This window comes from Oxyura jamaicensis, chromosome 2 (genome assembly GCF_011077185.1).
Source record: "Oxyura jamaicensis isolate SHBP4307 breed ruddy duck chromosome 2, BPBGC_Ojam_1.0, whole genome shotgun sequence".
Taxonomy (NCBI): Eukaryota; Metazoa; Chordata; class Aves; order Anseriformes; family Anatidae; genus Oxyura; species Oxyura jamaicensis.
The window spans coordinates 63,510,194-63,532,301 of NC_048894.1; the positions used below are offsets into that span (position 1 = coordinate 63,510,194).

Consider the following 22,108-nt stretch of genomic DNA (forward strand, 5'->3'; position numbering starts at 1 on the left):
ATCCAGGTCCTTTTGGTCATTCTTATCACAGCAATCATAAATTTGAGCAATGCTTGAGGCCAAATAATTCTAAAGGCCTTAACAGGTTAAGAAGCTGAATTTTATTGTTTCCTGTGCTATCTTGGTTCCTCAAGTTGCATATTGCTCCACAGAATGCTGATGCAGCGTGCTAACTTCCATTGCAGTAAGGGCTTCAGTGGAGTTAATTTTTTTAAGCGAATCAGAAAACAGTACTATGTTGAAAAAATTCCATATAAATCAGTTCTACATGTCACAGATAAGGCTCATTTTCTTTAAAAAATGTTAAATGTGCTTTGTGTTTTGATATGTTTCCTGTAATCACAGGAATATGGCAGGCAAGAAGAAAGAAATCCAACTTCAGGTATAAATCCTAATTACTTAATTCTAGAGATGAAAAGATTATTATTTTCTTGCCTTTTAAAGATTTTAAAATGTCAATCCATTTTATTTCAGGCCACAATAACCAATCAAAATGAGTGGGATGAAATGTTGCTGACAAAAGGTGTAGTAGGTACTAACTGTTATTCTTTCTTTACATATAGTTTCTCATATATCGTCTGATATGTAGTACATAAAGCTAGAAGACTAGTGCCATACTGTCCTCTAAATAATGGTTATATTAATATATTTAAATGGGTATGCTGTGTTCATGAATAAATCATATATTCTATAATAAATAAATACATCATAAATCATACTTTTCATTATTTTATCCAGTTTTGTACACTGATGTTTAGAAAATGCCATTCCAATATTGTATTTTGTATGGTAGGCAGTAGGACATTTCTGTGGAAGTTTTTTCCCAGAAATCTCATAGAGCCTACATTAATACTATACAGTTATACACAGCAGTTAATCAGACAGCATTCTGAGAGCACATCTTCTGTATTCTCCCCAGTTTTCAGTTCACTGAGTCCAATAAGAACATCTAAGTTTCCTACAAATTGTATCTGGGTAGAGGGAACAAATCTGTAGTGGAATGAAATCTACAGAAGATCAATGATGGGAAAGAAATGGGCTCATGGAGGGGAAAAGCAATGTTCTGAAAAGAAAAAGAAGAATCAAAAGAAAAGGAACATAACAGAGAAATGTAGCTTTTTGGATTAGTCATCTCAAATAGTATTGCAAGTCGATTGTTGACGTCAGAAGTAATTGAAGTACTAGAGGAAACCATGATGTGTATATATCGATGTGTACATGGAGTATACATGAAGTATAATCAATACATCGATGTATACATGAAGTGTTCATTGACTAGAAGAGGACTGGAGGATGCATGTGACTGCCTTCTCAGTACTATTCCAACACACTCATAAGTATGTTTCATGTTATAAGTTCCACAAGTCAGCAGTCTGTAATTCCAAAATATTATATTTTAGTAATAGATGTATATCAAGCTTGGTGTGGTCCTTGTAAAGCTGTGGTAAATTTATTCAGAAAACTGAAGAATGAGTTTAGTGAAGATGATGTGTTGCATTTTGCAGTGGTAAGTATGTAAATTATATATGGAATTTGAATTCTAGTTTATGTTAGAAATATCTTTTTCTGCATGCATTTACAGAGTTTTCACTTTACTTTCTTTATACTAATTGAGTCACTACAATTTTGGCCTGGTTGCCTTTTATTCTCAATATCTCCTTATATAACTTTGTTCAGAGGTATATTAGAAATGGTAATAAGTGTGGAAGAAATTATAATAGAATCATAGAATCTTTAAGGTTGGAAAAGACCTCCAAGATCATCTGGTCCAACCCTAACGCCACCCACTCAGCTATGTTCCTAAGTACCACATCCAGAAATAATAATAGAAAGGGAGCTCACAATAATAATAACAATAATATAAATACTAATTGTGTAATAATAATAGTAAGAGAGCTAATATCCTCAAGCTTTTCTTTTCCTTGATGAGAGTTGCAGAAACTTTCAAAAGCCAAGCTATATGGTTTTGTTCGTTGGTTTTAAGTCTGTTAATTATTGTCACATTTAAAATTATTATATCTCTGAAAAAGTGTTGCATCTATTTTGCAAATATTTCCTTGTAACAAAAAGGGGGAATTGAAAATAAATGATCACAAAACTATAGTAGTAGAAATATTCCACTACTTTAGCAGTTGGTATTCTGTATATCCTATATATATATCCTATATATAGGAGACATATATATCATATTTAAATTAGATACATTTGTTTCACAGATTCAGTTCCTCACAGATACTGACCAAGCTCATTCTTTCTAATGTTACTGAAAACTTCACATTTTTTGTTCAAAATTCCTTGAATTTTTGCAGAAAATACAGGTATCATAAATATACAGAAAAGCAGGAAGTTATGTTCAGAGGTAATCTGAAGTGCTTTTTCATTGAGTTGATCACACGTAACAAAGAACTTAATAAAGTGGATAATTTCTTTTGTCAGGATTGCATATACTACTTCTTCATTTATGTATGTTTATACATGGAAAAACAGTACTAAAGTAACATTTTTCCTTGAGTAGCTGCTGTAATATGAAGGGAAGCCAGTCCAATATTACCAAACCAGCCCTTCCTTCAATACCAGCAGGTGGCATAAAGACTGCTAGTTGTATTCAAGATTGTAGTGAGAGTATGTAACACAATAGATGATGGCAGTTTTCTTTCAGACAAAATGTTTTTTTATACATATAAACAAATGCATAAATATAAACACTTATGTAAGCAAACTATTTTCTTCATCTGACTTCAGGCAGAGGCTGACAGTATTGAGACTCTGCAACCATTTAGGAATAGATGTGAACCTGTGTTTCTCTTTTGTGTTGTAAGTACACCACATTGCTTTCTGTTAATGCATTGCTTATTTTTACATTAATGTTTCAGTAGATTAAAAAGACATGTGAAACTATATGTCATATCTTTACATTTTACAGTAAATAGTATGATATTATCAGATGTTGTTTACTTGATGCTCTATCCCATGCCTAAATCTGTGGTTAAAAAGTACATTTTTATTGTGGTTGCATGTACAGATAGCCACAGTAGGTCTGTGGTACCAACATTTTTGGTAGTTGCTGAGAAATCAGAGTAAGTTTTTCTGGCGTTGCCTCACATAAAATGCCTGCATTTGGCTACACTGAAATGCTTATTCTGTGCACATTTTCCCTCAGGGAAAGAGATTACATGTCCTTCCACTTCCGTTTTTTATAAATAAGCAAATAAGATTGCCTTTTTCACATTTTAGCAATTGTAATGATTCATATATTTGATGTCTCTCACTGATGGATGCAGAAAGACTGTTTTCTTAGCACTCCACTTTAGAACACTGCTAACTTAGTAGGCAGTGAGTTTTGTTGTTGTTTTTTTGTTGTTGTTTTTTGGGGAGGGGGTTCTTTTCATTTTGGCAGTACTAGGATTTGAATTTCAGCAACTACAGGCTAAGAACACCAATACCTTCAAAAGTCTTTCAGTTTTTTTGCATTTACTTTGAACTGTATTATTATTGGTGAGACTTGAAATAAATATTGAAAAATAGACAAAAAAAAGAAATGAAGAAGTGAAAAAAAAAAGAAAAGGAAAAGAAAAAAGAAAAGAAAAGAAAAGAAAAGAAAAGAAAAGAAAAGAAAAGAAAAAAGAAGAATAACTCTGAACCAGCTAAGGCATTAGTAGTTTTGGTGTTAACTTCAGTGAGCACAGCAAGTTGTGATGTTGCTGGGAATAATAATTAAAAAAAAAAAGACAACACAAAATATAGCATGTTCCTGAACTCAAGTAAATGTGTATACTAAGTGACAAGAACTCGCTGAGAGTTTTATTTTCTCTTTTACAGAATGGCAAAATTATTGCAATGGCGAGAGGTGCAAATGCTCCTCTTATAAGCAAGAAAATAACAGAGCTAGTACAAGAAGAGAGAGAAATTGTAGCTGGACAGAAGGAACGCCCTGAGGTATACTCACACACACACAAAAAGATATTTAAATATAAATGAATATTTTTATTATACTTTAATGGTTACTCTCAAAGCCTGTGATAGTGTTTTCTGCAAAGTTTATTTTTTGTGTGTTTTTTCCTTAGTATTAAGTAACACATGACTTTTTTATAAATTTCTTTTAAATTGTACTTTTTAGAAACTGAAGAAATTTACATATTGCCCTATTATTCAGAGAAATGGAGGGGCGGGTTACTAACAAAATGTCTAGAAGATAAACCAGTTTTAGTCATTATCCTTTTTATGTTTAAAGACTGTCATTTTTTCATGTATAACTTAGTAAGAATTCACCATACGAAACAAAGACTTGGGAAATAGTCATGTCTCATTGTTCATTTTGAGTGAAAATTGAGATGAAAGAACTCCACTTTCAGTAAAAGGAAACTTAGCATAGCCCGGGTAAGAAAAATCAGATTAGCCCAATGTCTTCAAGTTGCAGGCTTTCCTGGATAGCAAATATGTTGCTACATGCAGAAAAAAGTGTTTTGAAGATCTGAGAGCTGTGTTTGATGATTTTAGCTTCACAATGGTGATGTACTTCTCCTTCATTTGCAATTACCTTAGGTAGATGAACTTACTTTCCTAGAAGAGAAATCATCAGAAGATTCTATTGAGGAGACTGTACCTGAGGGTAAATACACTTGATTTATTTTAGAAAAGCTAACAGAAAGAAAAAAAGACCAAACATATTTTTAATTATTTGATTAGGAATTCTGTACACCAAGCTCCAATAGATTGTCCACTGATTCAGTTAATAACATGACAAGTTACAACTGAGGATATCAAACTGAAAGAAGGTTTTCTTCTTTAAGGAATTAAGATATTGGTCTGTCATCAGTTATTTTCAACCCCTTTCTCTGAACCTAGAGCGTTCACATCATGTGCAATGTTAGTACCTGACACTCACTTCTACACAGTCCCTGCATTAGCGATGTACTTTTGTTGAGATTGGTGCTTGTTGGATGTTCTACAGGAAAAAATAATAATAATAATAATAATAATAATAATAATAATAAATAAAACAAACAAAAACAGCAACAAACAAACAAACAAACAAACGAAAACAAACAAGCAAACAAACAAAACCACAACAGTATGATGTGCATACTGTGAGGATTAAAAGAGTTAATCTGTGAAGGAATGGCATGCCTTGTGTCTCAGATTGTTTTTAATTATCTCTTTCACCAGACTAGATTTAAGGCTCATGTCTAAGATTTAATTCAGGCTTGTCGTGAGCTGGAACCTACATCTTTTCTATTCTTATTATTATCTATGGCTACTGAAGCTTCAAAAGTTCCTGCTTTGTGTATGTGCAGAATATTGTTTTGCGAGATTGAAATTTCCTCTCTTCTTTATCTTCTTTTTTTTTTTTTTTCTTGTTATAAGGCACTAGATCATTGTCATGGATTAAGTCATGCACCTTCTCCTTCCCTTTCATATCTTCTTTATTGTATGGTTCAAGTGGCATGTTCCTGACTTCAGCTTTAGCCTTTTTTTCACTTATAAATCTTCTGAGACTTAGTAATACAGTATTATAACTCCTTTAGAAATTATATACAGACTTATCACTAATTTACAGAGTCTAAATACTCTACAAAATAGAATCATAGAACAGGTTGGGTTGGAAGTGACCCCAGGGATCACTTAATTCCAACTCCCCTGCCATGGGCAGGGACACCTTCCACCAGACCTGGTTGCCCAAGGCCCCATCCAGCCAGGGCTTGAACACTTCCAGGGACAGAGCATCCACAGCTCCTCTGGGCAACCTGTCCCTGTGCCTCACCTTCACCTTCACCGTGAAGAGTCTCTTCCTTATGTCTAATCTAAATCTCCTCTCTTTTAGTTTAAAGCCATTACTCCTTGTTCTATCACTATGCTCCCTGACAGAGTCCCTCCTAGGCTTTCCTGTAGGCCTCCTTTAGGTAAATCAGGGCATGGAGTTTCAGCTTGGATTCAGCTTTAGGTTAGGGTCCCTCAAAAGCCCCAGTGCACAACAGTTTGTGGTAATATATTTCTTACCACCTGCAGGTGCCTATGAGTGTTTTCTAGTATTGGCAACAAGTACTAGTCCTGTGTTTCCATTACAGCTACCATTAACTGCTTCTACAGTGTTTACTTTCTAACACTTTAACAGTGAATTACATTCTAACACTTTAACTGTAAAACTCAGATTCTGAAAAGAAAGTTTATAGTTTGTATTTTCTTTGATCACTTTCTGTCATTTAGTGGTTTTGTGTATGCTACAGATGCTGCAATAGTATGCCTATGACTGGGAACACCTCTTGCTTTAAATATTAGATTAGAGTAAGCATTTTATTTACTTTGGTAGTTTTTTATTTTCAATGAGTTCAGAATCCACAATGCTAAGGAATCAAACATCTACTATGACAAGAATTGTGTACTTTACTGGAAATCAATACTCATACAAGATTTTCACTTAGTGAGTTTTCCTTTGTAATATTAATTCCTTTCAAATTTCTAGTCCTGTACATAGAAAGCTCCCTAGAGAAATCATGCAACTTAAATTGCAGTTTTTCCACTTCACTAGATGCACGTGGAACATTTCTCTACCATATGACCCAAAACACCAGTGGTTCACCCAGAATGTGGATTCCAGGGATGGCCAAGTACTACCTCACACTCCAAGACATGCTTTAAGTGCTGGAGTCACTTATTTATTGGAACCACTGTTTGGCTATCTCAGTATTAAAATGGAGAAGTGTTAAAAGAAACTCACTTGCAAGTAATGAAAAATTTAGTTGTGCATTTATTTTGATAAATATATTAATTGCCGTATTATTTTTTTCCATTTTCCAGAAGAAGTCACATACTCTGTTGGAATTATAAAACCTGACGATGTCTTAGAAGGACGTGTAGAAGAAATTAAACAAAAGGTAGACAAAATTTGAAAAGATTCATTCATCCTGTTTAGTTCAGTGGAATAGTAATAATATGGAAGATCCTAATTTATTCCCAGACTTTAGAAAAAGGCTTGTTAATGCCTCTCTGTTAAGGATAGTAAAAACAAGTTAATTTTGCCCTGAAATAATATAGTATTCCAATTGATACTGTTGCTTTAAAATTTTGTGCCAGTAAGTAAGGTATGGCATTGATTTATACTGTGGAGACCAATGACACATGAAATCTATAAGCAGATCTTTTTTTCCTCATATTTCAACAGAAATAAGGACTAGAAACTATGATAGTGAAGTTAATTCTTCCAGGTGAAGAAGATATCTTTTCTGACTGTGCAGCATCTTTAAGAAATGTAGGAACATTTAAAACAACTAATCAGTTCATTGTGGAAATATTTGTGCTCACAAATGACTAAACACTTGCTTGTAGATGGAAAGGCTGATTTATGTGCACTAGTAACCACTATAATCAGAGACTGTATACTAATAATACAGTCAGTGCAATTTCAGTGCATTGATGGATTCAGCATTTATTTAAGCAATCACACAGTGAAAGAGAAATACTTTCCTTCCAGAATATCACTCCATACTGATGTTCACTTTAGTTACAGGAATTTTGCACTGATTCTGATACAATAATAATAATAATAATAATAATTTCATAACATATGTATCAAGAATAAAAGTTAAATTTAAAAAAGATTTGAGGGTCTGTGATGTATGCAGGATAGAAAATCAGTGTTGTATTTCTTGTTTCTGCATTTACTCTATCTTGGCCAGAAAGGAAAAAGGTTCAATAAAGACAAAAAAAGCAGGCAGTGTTTGAAAGCAATTTAAATGGAGCTGAGCAGCTACTAGTTGGCTCTGTATTTATACTGTCTTGTGAGGCGTGTACCCATACTGTTTCCACATTTAACCTTGTCGAGGCAATCTGGAAACACTCAACAGCACCATAGGGACTTTTAAAGAGGAGAGTGCTGGTAAGCAGACTGACATTGGCATATGATCAGTATTGGGGCTGGATAGTGTCTTCATTGTTTAGATATAGGTATATGGTATAAATATCACATCAGTGGGACTATGAATTTTGATACAGGTCGTGTAAGTGTGCATCTCATATGTACTTTTATTTAGTAAAGTAACTTAAAATAGATAATCATAAAATAGATTTTAGTTTTGCTATTTACTGTTTCTAAAGTTTATCAACTTTATAATGGTGGCCAAAAAGTTTAGCCAATTTTTATTGCAACTTTTATTTTATAGTCATAGTAATATGACTACTACAATTATAATACAATTTATAATTACAATTTTAGAATTAGTTGCATTTTAATCATTTAGAATGGTAAAAAATATTTATTCAATGTTAAATATAAAGAATTATTAACCACTGAATTAATGCATATATTGAACTTCACTGTATTTTCCAAAAACTTCAACATAGTGGGCATTGTTATCCTGAATTCACTAAAGTGTTTTGAAAAGCTAGAATTAGATTAGGCAAACATAGCAGTTATGTTTGGAATATTTCAGATAATTTGAATTTAAGATAGCATACAAATCTTTAGATTTCCATATGATATTGTATAATTCCTTTTTCAAATGCCATTGAGTAATAACTGAATAATTGCAGATTAGAGATGCAGGCTTTGGCATTGCAGCATCAGAAGAGAAAATGCTAACTGAAGAACAAATCAGAGAATTCTATACCCAGAAAAAAGAACAGGTAAAATAAAACAACCAGCCAACCAACCAAACAAAAAATCTAGAACATAAAGAAAAGAAGCAGATAAAATATATCAGTGTTACTGTATGTACTTTTAAATCCCTGGCTTGTAATTTTTTAATATGTTAGAGAACTGAATTAATGGAGATTTAGTACACAGAACAAAAAAATAAAATGTTATCTCTCTTTTTTTTTTTTTTTTTTCTTACTGAGTCTTATAAAAACATAGCTCGGTAGAACTATAACATTTAGACTAAACTATATTGAACTCCAATTAAATGCTAAAATATTTAATAGTTGTTTCTGTTATTATATTGTGCGTGATGCTTAGCCATGGCCATAAACGTAGCTTAAGTTAGCTGCTGAAACGTAGTACAAAACCAAAATCCAGGGTCATCCACCACAATATGTATCTATTTGACACATACTGCTCCAGCCAGGCAATAATATATGCTACTTTTTCTTTTCTTTACAGCTTTTTTCACTGGATAATAATGGCAATAAGCACATGCATAGGCAGAAAGATAAAGTATCTCCCCTGTAGCTTATTTTTCTGTCCTTATCCTATATTAGAGGTCAAAAGATAGCTAAGGAAATGCAGATAGTTCAAGGAAACAATGATATGGTGGTGGTCACCATTAAATGGCAATGGTCTAGAAAACTAGCAACTGGATATTGTCAACTGAAAAATAAATATGTTAAAGTGACAATATAGAATATAGTTTTCTTTGTGCTCAGTGAGAAAAATTCTTCCCGGTTTAATACTGTGCAATCTTGTTGAAGGTTCAGAGGATGCCTATTATAACAGAATGGAGAATGAAGTTTAATAGACTTAACATCTTCAGATATTTCAGCAGAAATTGTTTCTTTTTAATGATGAAACCACCATAGCCACATCTAATAGCTACATCAATTTCTTCTAACATGAACAAGTGTACTTTTGAAGTCACAACACTGTACTCACTTTGTACATTGTACTAAATGTCTTTGTGCTAGCATTCAATTAGGGTTGTGTTTTTTGAGGTTTTCCATCTTGTGAAGTGGGTTAAGTGGATGTGTAGATATGAAGCTAACTGAAAGAGAAAAGCAATGAATTGAAAGCAATATATATGAATATTCCATCCTCATATTATTAAAGGAAAAATATGTCATACACAATCAGATGAGGGCAGCTGGTAAAGAAAAGATTTAGTCAAATGCTTAGGAGGAGTGAAGGTATCTGAGGAAATTAGTAATATTGAAGAAAAAGATGACTTGCAAAGGAAAAAAAGATGAAAAACTTACAACAGCTTGCAAAGCTATTTTCTGATGAAAATGTTCATCCACAGCACTGAAGATTGAAGCTGGATGAGTAAAAAGAACATAGCAGAGAGAATAACAGAAAAGTCTACAAATATTTGTGTTCTATATTGTTAGCCAGCTACCTGATTTTTAGTTTCAAAAATTGTGCATTGAATTGTATTGCAATTTGTTATTTCACATGACAAGTGCTACTGCAAGCATAGCATTTGATCACATCAAGTTTCTAGATAATTTTCTTCTCTCTTGTTGTTTGCACTTTAACCTCAAAGATGTTACTGCTACTGCTTTTGTAATGTATTGTTTTTTACTTCATTTACTCAATTTACTTTACATTTACTTTACATTTACTCAGTTACTTGAATTTTAGACATTTTATAATTTTCCTGTCTCAAATGATTGATCAAAAACTCTTCCAAATAGTTTGACAGGATTTTGAGTAATATATGATAATGCCTTTGTAAAAAGGGAGTATAGCTAGTTACTTACAAAAGGATGTTCTCGTTTCTGATGATAAAGTCAAAGTTGATGCAATTCATAGCAAAAAAAAAAAAAAAAAAAATTATTATGTTTTTTAGCCTGATTTTGATGATTTTGTTCAGTTCATGATGAGTGGACCATGCCACATTTTGGTCATCACTAAAAAAAAAGGAACTGATGCTATTCCTCTCTGGAAAGAACTACATGAAGCACTTGAAAGCATTCCTGATGAGTCTGGAAAGCCAGAAAGGTAAATGACAATGAAAATTGGAATATGTGATTCAGTTACAGCATTTTAAATACACCATAAAAGCAACATTCTTACAGACTCATTCTTATATTCATATATGCCTGTGTGTGCACAGGGCCCAGGGAGCCAGCAAAGTTCTTCGTCTTTCACAGAACCATCAATAAAGATGCAATCAAAGATCCTTTGGGAACACAGAAACTCCATGATTCCTAGGGAAAGATAATAAGCAAAGGGCGTTGATTTCACACTCTTTCTGAACTAGATTTGAGTGGGTTGTCAGTCCAAGGAGAACAGTGCATGTATTTCAGAGTTGGTGTGGTCTGTACAGTTCCACTTCATACTAATTCACCAAGACAAAGTGACTGCTAGTACTGCCAAATGAATGTTGTGCTCTTGTCCATGTTTCCATGTTTACTTTAATATATGCTGGGAACCTGTAGATGTGGCCCAGGTGACACCTGGGGACACCTGAAGGATGATGTGCTCCCTGGCACCACTCTGTAAAAGTGAACAAACAAGTGGGAGGTTTTTTGTTTGTTTGTTTAGGTACCTAAATACACTGTAAGGATTTGCTGTTCCCAACCATGGTGTCTTAGAATGTCTGTCTTTCTCTTATGCCAAGTATTTAGCAAAGAATTTTTAATAGGAAGTTAGTTGTATACATAGCACAAGACAATAAAGTGTTCACAAAAATATAAATTTGGGATTTAGTTTTATATTACCATTTACAGAAAGCGGCAAAAATTTGCATACTTTGTTCCAAAAAAGAACCTGTCCTAATAATCTATATTTTTATTGATACCTGCTGAGCCCCTTTTTGAGTTGATTTAGTGCAACCAGGGAATATTGTATTTTCTCTGGGTGGCCAAGAATGAGTGTATTTACATTGCTAAATAAACCTTAGAATTACGGGCAAGTAACAATGAAATGATCTCTGATAAAGATAATTTTGTAGTGCAGTAGTTCTTAGGATAATGCTTTACATGAATTAAGCACAATCCTTTTTCTGGTTATTTATTATACACTGTACACATCAGTAGTAATTCTGTCTAGTGAAACAAAAACTATTCTGAAGAATCTAGAGGGGAATTGGAAAAGCTGCATCACAGATTTCTCTTTTATAGCATGACAATGAACTTTTTGAGAAGTTAAGAAATATTTCTCGTCTCAGAAATATTACTTCAGTTATGAATCTGAATTAAATAGAATCTGCATTTGTTTTTCTATTCTTATTTTTCACTATATTTTAAGAAAGCACATTTTCATTAAGTCAGCTGTTAACACAACCTCAAAATGCATACAGGGACTTAAATTTGATACAATTTTGTGTCTCATTAGACTGGAAGAAACTCTGGGAACTGGGAGTATATTAAATATTTGTGGTGTGCAAAGCAGTATAGAAGATGCCAGCAGGCAACTTGCCTTCTTTTTCCCACATTTTGGTCAAAAGAAGACAGAGAAAAAATTTGAAAAGACTTTGGCCTTAGTTAGACCTTGTCTCCTAAAGGAAAGACGAAGTAAGTTGTAATAACTTCATTTTCTATCAAGGGCAAAAATGTCTCATTTTGAATTTCAGAAATTCTAACACTACTAATGAAATGTTGCTAGATTATCTTTTCTCCCCAGCTTTAAGTTAACAGTAATCTTTATCACAAAAAGAAGCTATATGGCTGATGTGTTTGATATATTTAGAATATAAATGTTGAAACTATTTTGTTCTTTTGGTTGATTTTCAAGAATATGTTTAGGCTGTATCTCTGGATGAAATTTTTATAGAAAGCCTCTCAGAGAAGTAACTGCATATTTAAGTATACTACAGGGAAACATACTTCCAACCATAATGTAGTAGTTGATACCATCCTTGCCTTGGCAGGTAGATCAATGTCAAGAGTGAAAAAAGATCTGACCCAGGGTGTTCTATGCTGCATACATAGGCCTATACAGATAAGATTTTTACAGATTGGATCAGAAAATCTGCTGCATTAGTATGAAGCTCCATCCAAACAAGTTTACTTTTCTTCTAATTTATATTTGTATTTCTTACTAGAATCTAGCTAGCTCCTTCATTCTAATTCTAGAATTTGTGTACTGGAAATAACTTAGAGATTTGAAAGACTATAATTTTGACCTCTCCTTGTGTATTTATTTTCTTGATCACTATAGAGTATGTTGCTTAGAAGAGCCATTTTGCAGTCCACATCAGCTTCATGAGTGTCCAGGCAACTACTGAAGCCTTCTAGCAGTTTCTTTAAATTCGTTTTCTGTTCTTCAGTTAAGAAATTAATTCATTTGTAAAAATTTAAGATCATTATTGGAAAGCCCATGCCATTTCTTCAAAAGTGTTTAATTGATGAATGGATGGCAATTTAGCATTATTTCAATATTTTAAACAGATTCTATTATACAAAGAATAAAGGATGATGGCTTTGAAATAGCAATGCAGAAAGAAATAAACCTATCTGAAGAACAAGCACGTGAATTTTACAAAGAGCATGAAAATGAAGACTACTTCCCTTTCCTGCTAGAGCAAATGACCAGGTAAGGTGAATGAAAAATGAGACTGCAGATCTAGAAATTAGACTGAAATTTTCACACCAAGTAAGATACCATCTTATGTGAGAGTTTAGTAATACTCAACACAGGATCAGAACACTGCAGATAATGAGATAATTCCCAAATACAGTACACAGATCAGATTTTTTAAATTTTCTAGTGACTCCATACCTCCATACATAAGATGTTGAAGTCAGTGGCCAGTTCCATTGATCTGGGTGAAAACATTTGAGCTGTGCTCTGGAAGGCTTCATCTAGATTGTTTATAGGAGGACTCTATAATCTTTATCTATATTGTGTGCTGGATTCCTTGGAGTGGAAAATAAATCATATTTGGATATTGTCTTCATGAAGTTGGAACATACCTGGGACAAATACAAAAAATTTAGGAGCTGATCAGTGTTTTTATGTCTAGTAATAAAGACATAGCCCAATTCTGTAACATTATTGATGTTGTGGTGGCACTGAGTAACTTTGAAATATAAATTCATTTAACCTCCATAAGGTTTTATCAAACTGCAGCTGTTTGAACAGAGATTGATTTTAAAATCCTCCTGTACTAGGGGTCGTTTTCCTTGTCTGGACTATATATAATTAATTTCCTTTTACAAATTACAAAGAGTTTAATATTTGTTGTTCTTAATGCCAGTTTTCTACTTTACAGTGGTCCAACTCTTGTACTTGCACTAACACGAGAAAATGCTGTAGCACATTGGAGAAATTTATTAGGTCCAAAGACTATTGAAGAGGCTAAGAAGGAAAATCCAAACAGGTAATACTTAAATAGTAAACCATCATTCACAGTTTTAATTTACTTTCATATTCATCAAGTCAATGAATACCACATTCCAACTGGTGTAACTATAGTGCCATCGTCTGGAAGCTGATGTATATTTCTGCAGCTTGTTAAGGTTTTCTTGTAACTATAGCACTGATTTTTTTTTCCTTGAAAGAACATAATTATTTTTTAGTCTGGATGCCTGTTTTCCTAGCTAAATGATTTTTTTGTTGTTGTTGTTGATGATTTATTTTATTTGTGGCTGAGTTTCTTCTACATATTTTATAAAGGAACATCTTGGTTTCACCTGCTTGTAGTATTGTCCTAAGAAACTGCTGTGGTATCACAATACTTATTGTTGACAGAAATGCTGTTTCACTAAGCAAGACCTGGTATTATCTTGGAAATATTAAAGGATGACAGTTGGGAAGGAAAGTATTCATATTTCATCTGGTTAATTAAAAAGTTGATTGCTCTTTCTGTAGACAGTGTATGCTTCTTACATCTACAGAGAGATTGTTAAGTACTTCAGTGGCCAGATCGACTTCTATTTATATTTATTGGGTTCAGATTAGTGACAGCTAAAGCTCAGGATGGTTATTATTTTGCAAAATTTCTATGTTTTCATGACTCTTAGTTTACGTGCACAGTATGCACTTGACAACATCCCAATTAATCAGCTGCATGGTAGTTCTTCACCTAATGATGCTCAGAAGGAATTAGAGTTCTTCTTCCCTCAGGAGCACACTTTGGCATTGATCAAACCTGATGCTGCTAAGAAGCATAAAGGTAAGTGATCAAGAAGGCATGGGCCATGTCTGCAGATGCTATTTATCCAAACTATTAGCAATGTCCACCACAGTAAATCATGTCAGCAAATCATGTCAGATGCATTATTTTTATTCTCTGAGATGCTTTTACTATGCAGAGAAATGCTTTTACAGAGCTTGCATAATTCATATTGAGGTCTCAAATATGACATCTCCTTTGCTTAAATAGCCTATAGCTCTTCTTCACAAGAATACTGGTGAATTGAAGTGAGAGAGCTCTCAGCTAAATGAAGCTGGTTAAAAGCCAAGAATTTGTCCAAACTAGCTGCCCAGCATTTTTTATAAGAGAGGCAGGCCTTCTGAAGTCATGCTACTGAATTCAGAGAGTTGTCTCTACTGACTCAAAAGGAGCCATTGCTAGGTTAGATGCATTCCCATACTTGGCTTAACTTGACATCAGACAAAGGGAATAAGGAGGAAAGGTTAAAGTAAAAAGAACACTATGAGTTTGGAATCTTACCTAAATTTTTTCTTGCCATTTTTTTACCCCTGTATTCAGAACCTCTTGTTAGCATTCTTCTTTTCTCTCCTAACAAGTTTTGTAGGCTTTTTAATTGTTAATTCATTGTTGGCTTTTGAAAGTCTTTCTTCCCCTCTTGTTACAATCCAGACTGATTTTATCAGGCCAGCTGGTGTGTAATGTAGCATTACTACTACATTCTACATTCTGTCCAATGTTAGAAATAGCAATGAATGCTATTAGTATAGTTTGCAACAGTCTGGTTTTGTCACCTGTATAGAGATGATTTAGTCCAATGACAGTGGTTTATTGTACATTTTAGTGAAAAGTTGTAGTTTGACATTTTAAGTAAAATTTTAATAGTTATTCATATTAAAAAAAAAAAAAAAAAAAACAGATCTAATACTCTCTGAAAAAAAAATAAAAATATTTGCATCTAAACTACTTTAATCAAGAAAGAACGAATTTGCTTGTTATTCTCCTAGATGACATTATGCAAAAAGTTAAAGATGCTGGGTTTACCATCTCAAAGATTAAAGAGGAAGCTTTAACTCGTGAAATGGCTACAAAGTTTTATAAGGATCACGAAGGAAAACCTTTTTTTGAAGAGTTAGTGGCACGTATGACTGAGTAAGTGTCTAGCTATATAGTAATGACTTATGCAAATATGCATCATAACTTTGAATTTACAGAGCCAACAAAACATGCAACACCCAAAGTGGGCTGAGGATGTTACACTCTGTTACTCTTTCTGGCAAGTTTAATGTTTTTTTTTTGAAGTTTTATGATTACCTTTTGGCATGGAGTGCCCCTCCTTTAAAAGGAAAATTTGCAATTCTTTCCAAATTTATGGACCGTAACTATTATTTTGGCTTTGTTTGTCAAAGAACTCTTTTTTGATGGAATCCTTGTTCTTCCCGGGACAAATGTTTTTCTCGTAATAATTTTAGTCTAGCTGTTGATAATGATGTGTGTTTTCTTGCTTCAGAAATTATTTGGTAAGAATATTTTTAGGACAAGAAGTCCAAATTCAAATAGCTGATTATCATAATCTTTGTGATTTTTAAATATAGATATCAGAAGTCTTATATTGTCTTAAACGAAACATTCCAGAAGCACATTTTAAAATTTAAACAGTTTAACATTATTCAGATAGCATAATGCTTAACATAACCCTTCACAGTACCTCTGAAGTTACAGCTAACTGCCTATCAGAATAGGGGAAGAATTTTCATATATTGTTTTTACAGGGGCCCATCAGTGGTAATGATCTTAACAAAGGAAAATGCTTTGCAAGAATGGAGGCAACTAATGGGTCCAACAGATCCAGAAGTAGCAAAAGAGAGCTCTCCTGAATCAATTCGGGCTCAGTTTGCACAAGATATTTTGTCTAATGCAGTTCACGGATCATCTACTAGAGAACATGCACTGGAAAGCATTGAGTGTATATTTGGTGAGATTGATATAGATTGAACAATTAAGACAATCTCTGAAAAGTTGTAGTCAAGTTATTAGATACTTTTGTCTACCCAACCACCTATAGTTAGCACATATATATACAAACCCATTTTCCTCCATACTCTATCAATTTTTTGTTATCAACCAATTTCTATATAGCAGAGCATATCAATGTAGCAAGTAATGCCTGCTAGAAGTCTGGTGTTAGTAAAGATTTCTTCATATATGCTTGGTAGGTAGTATTTCTTTTAGCACTTTAACAAATGTATGCCTTTCCAATAGTCCAAGAGTGTGAGGTGTTTTTTGTGTAGCTACCTTAAAAACAGGGTCAATAAAGAAAGGTCCTGAAAACACTATTAGTGATACATCTGCTGTGATGTAATTAGAGTCCTTCAGTTCAGGCAGCCTACAAAGGAGAAATGCTAAAAAGTAGCGGAGGTACAGTTACAACATTGGCAGGGGGCAGCAGCAAGCGTGGGAACACTAAAGTGAGGATGTACCAGGAGCCAAGGATGACTGAAACAGGGTGTGCCCTCACTGGTGGGATCCAGGGTCCTAGCAGAACTGGGTAGACAAGTCTATCAACAGCCCCAGACAAGGCAAGTAATGAACCAGGTCCCGCACCAATTCAAGGGTCTAGTCAGGAGCAACAGGCAAGGGAGCCAGAGACAGGTACTACAGCATAGCTCAGGCAAGGATTAAGCTCAGGTATGAGCTCAAAGAGGCTTCTTGGCCCATTTGGCATGGGTGTGAATCACAAGAGATTGCTCAGGGCTATTAAGGCCTACTGGCTCCCTCAGGGCCCTTAAAAAAAAAATGCATTGCTTGTTTATCCCTGCCGTAAACATGTAATGGTATCTATCACAAGCAGGATAATAGTCTAGATGGTCCTTCCCAGCCCAGTTGCTCAATTCAAATATATCAGAAGAAGCAAAATATAAAGTCACCTCTTATGTACAGTTACTCTTGAAATATACATCCTTGCCAAACTAGTGAATTTGTATCCTGTCTCAGTCTAATTTGGCTGGTTTTCAAGAAGAATGCAAATATTCTTCAGTAGCTAATACATTCTAACTTTTACTGCCCAAGCCTGTGGAAGGTTGAGATACTAAAGAACGGTATTCAATTAAAGAAGTTTACATTACAGCATTGATTAAAAGTGAAAAGTCCAGAATGAATGAAGTCTTCTCACACTTCTCTTACTGTTCCTATTGTATTTGATGTGCCTAGCTGTTTTAAAGAGCTTCCTGTCAAATATTTATGTTGTGATGGGGCATTTGTTATTATAGACATTCCTCTAGCAGAAGTTGGACCGAGCATTCTCCTGGTGGCCCAGTTTCACCTACAGCTGCTTCACTGCAATAAACTCTTCTTGAGGCAAGGCTGTAGGAAGTTTTGATTACTGTAGAATTTATATGTCACCTCGGTGAGCTGATTTCTGAGAAGCATACCTCAGAATTGTTGTATGATTTTGTTTGTTTGTTTGTTTGTTACTTTCAAAACCAATTAAAACATTAAAACTGTTCTTCCTGTCATTATTTCAGTACTCTGGGTCTTTTGGGTGTTGGCATGTTATACCTTAAGCCAAGAAGCAGTCCCAGAAAAGGCCTGAGTAGAGCAATTTCAGATGCATCAATTCAATTTCTTTCCCAAGATTTCTGTTAAAGTTAGTGGCTTTTTTACCAACAGAGCAAATACAGTGTTGAAAGTTTAGATGGGATTGATTTTTGACAGGACAGGAAATGCTGAAACAACAAACTATGTTTATGTCTTACTAGAAGTTCATGAAACTTCTGATGCAAGTTCACAGTCAAATAGTACATGATGTATAAGTATCATACACAAGATTTGAATACTGTAGATTACGTAGTGTACTGGTTTTAGAAATTTCAATTAGCTGTATGGGTACACTAGTTCTGCCTGGTTAACTGTGATATAATTGCATATACCAAGTTCTTGTCTTTTTAACTATCACTCTTCATCCTCCATTACATCACTCTCAAGCATTTTTTTCTGTTTGATTGAACTGTTGAAGGACTGCATTTATTTGGGTTCATATATTCATGTGTGTCAGTTTTGAACCCTGTTTTGTGCTTGGTTAAAATGATTCAGTGGATTACATTGATATATTGTGCAATCTGTCCTTAATATCTCAATGTAATTTACTGAATGTTAGGTATAGATAGTAAAATATGTTGAACTCGAATTAAAATTTGAGAACGTTTAATTTGTTAATGTATATTTGCTTCTCCTAAATATCTTCTTGATCTTAAGGTCTTTTAGCAGCTTTGTAAAGAAGTAATTTAAAATACACATTTCAAAACAGTAAAAATAATTATGTCAGCTGATGGAGATTCAGATTCATGAAGGTTGTGTCTCTTTGAAATTAAGACTTCTGTAGAGTTATCCAAATGTCAGAAATGCACAAGCATGCCAGTTGAAATACTGACAATATTTTAACAGATTATTTTATATCTTTAAAAGTTTAACTCAACATTTAGATGTTGTACACACAATTTAGACTGACATCCACTATTCTTTAAGTTTTATATTACTGGGATATAGACATGGATGTGATGTTTAAGAGTATGAGCACTGTGATAAGGTAGACAAGCATTTGCATTTACAGACTCAGGAGGAATGTGTTCCAACATAAACTCCATTGAGTATCACAGATGAAAATCTTCTTGAAATTACCTTTATAGAGCTTCTCTGGCTACAAATCTGGCTACAAGTCTGTCTCTGTCCTTTTGTCCATCTAAATATCAGACTGAAAGAGAATGTGACCTTCGTGACCATTTATTTCGAAAATATTGTGTGGTTCACTGTAGAATCAGGTGTTGCAGAGATGTGATGAAAATTCTTCCAACACTAACAAAAGATAACATACTTTTCTTCAAATTTTTGTCCCAGCAGGAGACAACTGGAACCACAGGGAGTGTTTATCTGTGTAACAAACCACAAATTTCCTTGCTTAGGAGCATTAATGAAATCATAATCTGACAGTAAGATTGTTTTAAAGATCTGTTTTACTTTAGAATGATAAACAAGCTAGTTCTAAATTTCAGAATACTGTTAAGAAGAATTAATATGCCTTACTGTAGTGAGAATTTGTACTGCTGCATATAAAATAAGGGAACTGGAAAGAAAGCTTTTTTCCCCATGAAGTAGATGGATTTGATCAGCTTGTGGATGTGCACTGCTGTAGTAGTTTTCCAATGAAGGAGGTACATGGGCAGGTCAGAACTTGCAAGTATCTATTAGCTTTATCCATAGTCATTTGTGACTGAATGATTAGCTTTCTGATTACCTTGCTCAGAGGAAAAATATTGATGTGTTCTCAGTATCTAAAATCAAAAGTTTTCATCATACTGTAAATAAAAGAATCAAAATACCCAGGGTGTTGGTCTATTTGGGACTTCTCTTTATCACTCTGATATATCCGTTAATCTTCTGTCTGTAGCACATGACATCTGGCATATAAGGTACATTTATGTTTTGATTTTAGTATTATCTAGAGAAGCAGAGTGTGTCCTCCTGTGCAGATGTTTTTCTTAGTGCTTATTGCCATACTGTTTGATACACAAGCCTTTTGACAGTAACAACAGGAGCAAGTCGGATATTAATAGATTACCTGGAACACCCTGAATTTCCTACATATCTAACAAGCAAGTTTGAAATACTATTTCACCCTCTAATAAGGCTCATGTTTAATTTCAGGGATGTTACAGGAAAATAGTGTCAGCAGTTGAAATTAAATGTAGTATTGCCACAGAGCGTTGATTAGGACTAATTAGAGGTAATATACCTCTAAAGAAATTAAATACTTATTTGCAGGTTCTTGCAAGGTACTGTTTTTTACTATAAATGTAAACAATTTCTAATGTTTGTTGACCCATATTGATGGATTTGTATTTATTTGCATTATTAATTGGAGTTTATGTGGTTTATAATAAAACTTTGCTTGAGGAAATATTTTCAAATGTGCATTTACATTCAACCACCAAGCACAACCAAAATTTGCGGGTCAATTTTGCATAATTGCAGTAAATATTTTTTCAGATTTCATTCATTTGGAATCTAGGCTACAATGGTAGAGAACATAATTTAAGAGCTGTTTGAGTATTTTGGACTTCTTTTTGTTTGTACAGGAAGTATTTCTCAGTTATATGCAGTGGCTGGTCAAAAGTAACAAAATTACAACACTGAACTGAATTAAAGTGACCGGGTCATTTAGGTCCTGTTGGAGGGGAGGTTATGGGTTTTTGTTGTTCTTGGTTTTCTTTTTCTTTTTTATGTCGCTCATAAAAGAGCTCTGATTTGCATTTATGGCGAGTTTCTAAAATTATGCCAATTATTCACAATTAGAGCAAATATTTTTTCAGGTTTCATTCTTCTGGAATTGAGGTTAGAACATTCAGTAAAAATATTCAATGGCAGTTCTTACTAAACCAGGTACATGTGTGTGGGAGGTAGCAAGACACTCACTAGAAACATCTGTTCAATGTTCCAGGCCATTTTTATTTTACATGAAAAAAAAAAGTCAAGCAGCTATAATACTGAGAAAAAGCATTTGACACTTCAAGTTTGAGCCTGCTAATTTTTCAGCTGTAAATAGCTACAGTAATTACTTTTCTCTCTCAATAGACACTGTTTGTCCACTCTGCTCCCTGGGTGGATGAGGGAAAGGCTGTGGATGTGGTCTACCTTGACTTCAGCAAGGCTTTTGACACCATTTCCCACAGCATTCTCCTCAAGAAACTGGCTGCTCTTGGCTTGGACTGGTGCACGCTTCGTTGGGTTAGAAACTGGCTGGATAGCCGGGCCCAAAGAGTCGTGGTAAATGGAGTCAAATCCAGTTGGAGGCCGGTCACTAGTGGCGTTCCCCAGGGCTCGGTGCTGGGGCCGGTCCTCTTCAATATCTTCATTGATGATCTGGATGAGGGGATCGAGTGCACCCTCAGCAAGTTTGCAGATGACACCAAGTTAGGTACGTGTGTCAATCTGCTCGAGGGTAGGAAGGCTCTGCAGGAGGATCTGGAGAGGCTGGACCAATGGGCCAAGGTCAACTGCATGAAGTTCAACAAGGCCAAGTGCCGGGTCCTGCACCTGGGGCGCAATAACCCCAAGCAGAGCTACAGGCTGGGAGATGCCAGGCAGAGAAGGACCTGGGAGTGATGGTTGATAGTCAGCTGAATATGAGCCAGCAGTATGCTCAGGTGGCCAAGAAGGCCAACAGCATCCTGGCCTGTATAAGAAACAGTGTGGCCAGCAGGGCCAGGGAGGTGATCATCCCTCTGTACTCGGCTCTGGTGAGGCCGCACCTTGAGTACTGGGTTCAGTTTTGGGCCCCTCGCTACAAGAAGGACATGGAGGTGCTT

At 34.5% G+C, this 22,108-nt stretch overlaps 1 protein-coding gene across 1 annotated transcript; it reads left to right on the forward strand.

Moving 5' to 3' along the window:
• The first annotated feature begins 349 nt into the window (after positions 1 to 349).
• On the forward strand, positions 350 to 16,832 carry NME8 (NME/NM23 family member 8). Its single transcript, XM_035316236.1, has 15 exons — positions 350 to 382; positions 475 to 532; positions 1,401 to 1,507; positions 2,743 to 2,814; positions 3,820 to 3,936; positions 4,543 to 4,609; positions 6,796 to 6,872; positions 8,527 to 8,619; positions 10,497 to 10,648; positions 11,987 to 12,165; positions 13,042 to 13,186; positions 13,866 to 13,973; positions 14,617 to 14,768; positions 15,755 to 15,899; positions 16,520 to 16,832. Exons 1-15 carry the CDS (start codon positions 350 to 352, stop codon positions 16,740 to 16,742), a joined length of 1,728 nt encoding a protein of 575 aa, XP_035172127.1. The 3' UTR covers positions 16,743 to 16,832.
• The last annotated feature ends 5,276 nt before the right edge of the window (positions 16,833 to 22,108 follow it).